Source organism: Papaver somniferum, chromosome 9 (genome assembly GCF_003573695.1).
Source record: "Papaver somniferum cultivar HN1 chromosome 9, ASM357369v1, whole genome shotgun sequence".
In the NCBI taxonomy this organism is placed as follows: domain Eukaryota; kingdom Viridiplantae; phylum Streptophyta; class Magnoliopsida; order Ranunculales; family Papaveraceae; genus Papaver; species Papaver somniferum.
In genome coordinates this window covers 105,753,445-105,759,072 of record NC_039366.1, presented here as the reverse complement: position 1 = coordinate 105,759,072, position 5,628 = coordinate 105,753,445, and the positions used below count along the sequence as shown (strand labels likewise).

General features: G+C 38.6%; 1 protein-coding gene across 1 annotated transcript; it reads left to right on the top strand.

Annotated features, from left to right (window-relative positions):
• The first annotated feature begins 1,670 nt into the window (after positions 1-1,670).
• Positions 1,671-5,252, top strand: LOC113310784 (receptor-like protein kinase FERONIA). Its single transcript, XM_026559569.1, has one exon. It carries the CDS (start codon positions 2,271-2,273, stop codon positions 4,941-4,943), a length of 2,673 nt encoding a protein of 890 aa, XP_026415354.1. The 5' UTR covers positions 1,671-2,270; the 3' UTR covers positions 4,944-5,252.
• The last annotated feature ends 376 nt before the right edge of the window (positions 5,253-5,628 follow it).

The following is a 5,628-nucleotide window of genomic DNA, read 5'->3' as shown; positions in this document are numbered from 1 at the left end:
AGTTTCTCCTTGTTCATGCTTTTAATTTTATCTTTAGAACATTGAGGACAATGTTAGGTTTAAGTTTGGGGGTATGGGAGAAACTCTTTAGTTGCAGTATAAATAAATAAACTCCAGATCCTAGAAATTTATGCTTATTAAGGTTGGCACTAACCAATCTAAGTGGATGGGAACATCTTGGTTGTAGGAGTTGAGGAACCAATCTGATTAGATGGAAACATCTATAGAGTCTATTCATAAAAGCACAAAGCTCAGGTGTTAGAAAAAAACATGGTAATTTCGCCATATCTCGTTGAATCCTTTTCACCTTCTGTTTTTATTTTTCTTATAAGTGATTTGGTGGGGCACACGATTCAAGTTGTTACCACTGCTAGGGTGAAATAGAGTGATTGAGATACCGTCTCAGTTACATTACATACCAAAATCTTACAATATGCTAGTGTTTGTAGCGGCTTAATATAGTATGTGTTCAAGATGGACGAGGTTTTGGGGTTTTAATGCTAGCTTGCAGGTTTCCTCGTTGATTTTTTTTTTGGTGTATTGCTTAATTTTTATTTTCAACATTATATTGATTATATCTTCATAATTAAAAGTACAAGCAAGTTGTACGTTAATCGATCCTTGTGATTCAAGATCTCTTTTAAGAGATCATCCAGGATATTTTCTTGCCTACTCTAAGACAAAATATTTTTATGGATTTTGGTACACTGCTTTGTAACTACTGGTATCGATTAGCAACATCGATTTTTTTGTCACTCCAGAAGTTAAACAGAGAAGTCAAAAGTTAGTTTGGCTAAACAACTTCAGAATGACTTAAAGAGCGCGTTTGGATACTTAAAGCAGAAGTGCTTCTGCTTCTCCAGAAAAAGAAGTCCGAAACAAAACTATTTTGCTTCATAAAAAGTTAACTTTCCGATTTCTGGAAGTCGTTTTGAAATTCGATACCCAAACCGACCTTTCGCTTTCTAGAAATCGAAAAGCGACTTATCATGATCTATCCAAACATGAGCAAAACATTTTGAATCAGACTTTCACCTTGGGAGAAGTAGAAGGACTTAGCTTCTAGTATGTAAACATGCTATTAGACTATGAAATCGTCGTCTAGACCATCAGCTACATATGCCTGCGCCGTCCCTACCTAATCGATATGCCACAAACATGGTGAAAGCTTTAAGGTCAATTTGCAAAATATAGAAAAGCCTAGCGGCTGCACAACACCTTGCAGGCATTACCTAACCCATCATCCAATTAGGTGAAGTGCTGATTCTAGGAAGGCCGTTTATGAAAAACAGTTGTTAATCAATTACAATCAATAACCCCATAATTCCATATACTGCCAAACCTACTGAGTCACTAACTAACTCTGGCGGATACCAAAAGCGAACCAGTCTACTACTAGCGTGACAGTGACGTTAGTGAAAAATCAGAGTAACATTCGGTGCGAAATTTCAAAAAAAACAAATGAAAAACCCAAAAAAAAAGACGCGTTAAACGGCGTTATCATTAAGTAGTAGTCGGGCGCCACTAAATATACGCGTAATGCGGTGTCGTGAAGTGGCATCCATTATTCAATGCCATCTCTGATGGCATATTTCGTAATTGAAACGAAACATTTGGTTATTTTAACAAAAACCTAGACGGCAGTGTTTATTTCTGTTTGACAACCATCAACGATAATCATAATATCTCTCTTCTCTGCTTCCACTAAATTTCTCCATCAATCAATACAGAAGAGGGAGAGTGTTTGAGTTTGAAACCTTAATTTTAGTGTTTATTTGAATTCAATCCGGATTCTTTCTAAGGTAACTTTTCCATTTTCTGATCATTATTTGAAGTTTCAGTTTGTTAAATGCTCTGAAATAATAAGTTCATTAAATGACTTAAATCATCTGTTTTTTCGATGTTTAGTTCATGCTGAGATTTGTGTGTTTTCAGCACCATTTCAGCTGAGTTAAGTTTGTTTTGGTGCAATTTCTCCGACTTGTTATTTTCGTTCCGATTTTTATGTAATTTTGAAGTCAAATTCTGGTGAAATTTAACTGGAGTTGATCGAGAAGAGTTGTGTTTCTGATCATTTTGGTGCTGGGGTTTGTTACTTGATAAGTTAAACCGTTAAACCCTAGATCTTGTGTTAGGGTTGATATTTAGTACTTCATATTAATTCAGTTTGGTGAAGGATCTCATTTTTAGGTGGTTCAAGTATATTTCCTATTGAATTTGTCAGCCATAAGAAGTTGGGGGATTAATTTAGACCTTTAAAGAAATCTTAAATGAGGAACCCCAACAAGAATCAAATCCTGTCCATTTTCATCTCTCTCTTTCTATCAGGTTTGATTCATCAAATATCTGGTGCTGATAATTCAACATATGTTGCACCTGATAACAACCTCCTGAACTGTGGTTCACCCTCAGAAACTACGGATACTGATGGTAGGAAATGGGAAGGTGATAATTCAAAATTTGCACCTTCAGAGAAAAACACGTTAACATCTCGGGCTTCTTTTCAAGATCCTTCTGTTGCTGAAGTACCATACATGACAGCCAGAATTTTCACTTCTAATTTCACTTACAGTATTCCTGTTGGTAGTGGTCGAAAAACTGTTCGTCTTCATTTTTATCCAGCATCTTACGCCGATCGGAATGCCTCTGATGCTATCTTTGCGGTTTCATCCGGTGGCTATACTCTTCTTAAGAATTTCAGTGTATCACAAACTGCCGAGGCTTTGAATTATGCTTTTATTGTCAAGGAGTTCATTATCAATGTAGATAGTGGAAGAGTGAACATAACCTTCACACCATCATCAAGTTACAACAACTCTTATGCGTTCGTTAATGGGATTGAGGTGATCTCAATGCCGGATATCTACAGTACAGATCAAGCTCAAATTGTGGGTCAAGATGCGGGAATTTTTAAAATCATCGATAACACTACTGCCCTTGAGAATGTTGTCCGTCTAAACGTTGGGGGAAATCAAATCTCTCCAGTGCAGGATACTGGTTTATTTCGTTCATGGTCTGATGATTCACCATATATTTTTGCTGCCCAGCTTGGTGTGACTGATGCTGCGAATTCCACCAGCATGAAGATTAAATATGATCCAAGTGTGCGTCCCTATGCTGCGCCAGAAAGTATATATTTGACTGCTCGAACAATGGGACCAAGCCCAGATATTAATAAGAATTACAATCTGACTTGGGTTTTTGCAGTTGACACTGGTTTTTTCTACCTTGTCAGGCTACATTTCTGTGAGTTCCAATCAGCTATAACTAAGATCAATCAAAGGGTGTTCCAGATCCTTCTTAATAATCAGACTGCTCAGGAGGAAGCTGATGTTATCATTTGGACCGGAGATAAGGGAAATGGTATTGCCGTGTATAAGGATTATGTTGTGAATGTTCCGAAGGGGGTAGGCCAGCAGGATCTATGGCTTGAGCTACACCCTGCAATAAGATCGAAACCCGAGTATTATGATGCCATCTTAAATGGGTTGGAAATATTCAAGTTAAGTGATCCCAGTAATGGAAATCTTGCTGGGCCAAATCCAATTCCTGCTCCTGTGCAGGTAAAAATAGACCCATCTTCTCCAAGCAATTCTGGGAAATCAAAGAGTCAAGCTGGAATTATCGCAGGCGGCGTTATAGGTGGTGTGGCTGCTATGTGTCTTCTTTGCTTCGTTGTCTTCGTGGTATTCCGAAGGAGGAAGCACGGGGATTCTGGAGCTAGTGATGGTCCACCTGGGTGGCTGCCACTTTCTCTTTATGGTAACTCCCATACTGCATCTTCAGGGAAAACAAATACAACCGGAAGCTATGCTTCGTCACTTCCTTCAAATCTTTGCCGTCACTTCTCATTTGCTGAAATTAAAGCCGCTACGAAGAATTTTGATGACGCTTTAATCTTGGGTGTTGGTGGTTTTGGAAAGGTTTACAGGGGTGAGATCGACGGTGGGACGACTAAAGTTGCCATCAAGCGTGGAAACCCTCTCTCTGACCAGGGTGTTCATGAATTTCAAACAGAAATTGAGATGCTCTCTAAGCTTCGTCATCGCCATCTTGTATCCCTAATCGGGTACTGTGAAGAAAACTCTGAAATGATTCTTGTTTATGATTATATGGCTCATGGAACTCTTCGTGAACACCTCTACAAGACCCAAAATGCCCCATTATCATGGAAGCAAAGGCTTGAGATATGTATTGGTGCTGCTCGCGGTTTACATTACCTACACACAGGTGCCAAACACACAATTATTCACCGTGATGTGAAGACAACAAACATACTCTTGGATGAAAAATGGGTTGCGAAAGTTTCAGATTTTGGGTTATCAAAAACAGGACCTTCATTGGATCATACTCATGTCAGTACTGTCGTGAAAGGTAGTTTTGGGTATTTGGATCCGGAGTACTTTAGAAGGCAACAATTAACAGAGAAATCAGACGTGTATTCATTTGGTGTCGTGTTGTTTGAGGTCCTATGTGCAAGACCAGCATTAAATCCATCTTTAGCGAAGGAGCAAGTAAGCTTAGCAGAATGGGCTTTACATTGCCAGAAGAAGGGCATACTTGACCAGTTAACTGACCCTTACTTGAAGGGTAAAATAGCACCAGAGTGCTTCAAGAAATTTGCTGAGACTGCCGAGAAGTGTGTAAATGATCAAGGTACTGAGCGACCAGCAATGGGTGATGTCCTTTGGAACCTCGAATTCGCTTTACAATTACAAGAAAGCATGGAGGAAAGTGGTGGAATTATTGGCGACATGGACGATGAAGAAACCCCATTTACCAAATATGAGAAGAAGAAGGATTCTGATGCATTTGATGGAAACATAACTGATTCAAGCAGTGGGATAACAATGAGCATTGGAAGGAGCATCACTAGCGAGGACTCTGACGGCTTAACACCTAGTGCTGTTTTCTCACAGATAATGAACCCTAAAGGAAGGTGAGGTCACCATTGAACCTAAAGAACATTTTAAACGGCCGAGGAAATTGTTACCGGACCTGCTGAACTCTGTAAGATCATTGTTTCGTTGATGAGGTAACACGTAATCAAACTTAATTTTGTTTTCTTGTTATATCCGTGTTAACTTATAATCTATATATATTTTTTTGATCTGTTTGATCATCTGTTATAATTTTACATTTACTTGCTTGGGTTTTGTAATAACACTGTATTATTCTTATACTGCAAAATTGTAATGATGTATGATATTCTTAATGGGTGTTGAATCAAACTGTATTATTCTTTCCGCCAATTCCTTTGAGATGTTTTTGTTTTTGCAGCGATTTTAATCGATCCTCATAATTCTGTTGAATTAGTGGTATAGTTTTCCAGTAGTGTTTGCAGATATACATGAATGAAGACAGGGAATGACAAATATTTGGTCAAGAACATACTTTGATCCCAATATGTCTGAACTTTGGACCTTCCATTTTCCTCGACTACTATCGGTAACGTAATCACTGGTTCAATCAATTAACTATGACACAGTTGTCTTTTTGGTATGGACAAAGAGTGGCCGGGATGGAGTCCTTGAAATACAATGAGTGGTCGTGATTTTGTAGTTCAACCAGGAGAGCGTATCCTCCGTCAGTTTCAGTAGGTGTACAATGATCCACCGTTTTTTGTGT

Excerpts from the sequence above, each read along its gene's own strand:
- LOC113310784 (XM_026559569.1), top strand. The coding sequence starts at position 2,271 with ATGAGGAACCCCAACAAGAATCAAATCCTGTCCATTTTCATCTCTCTC.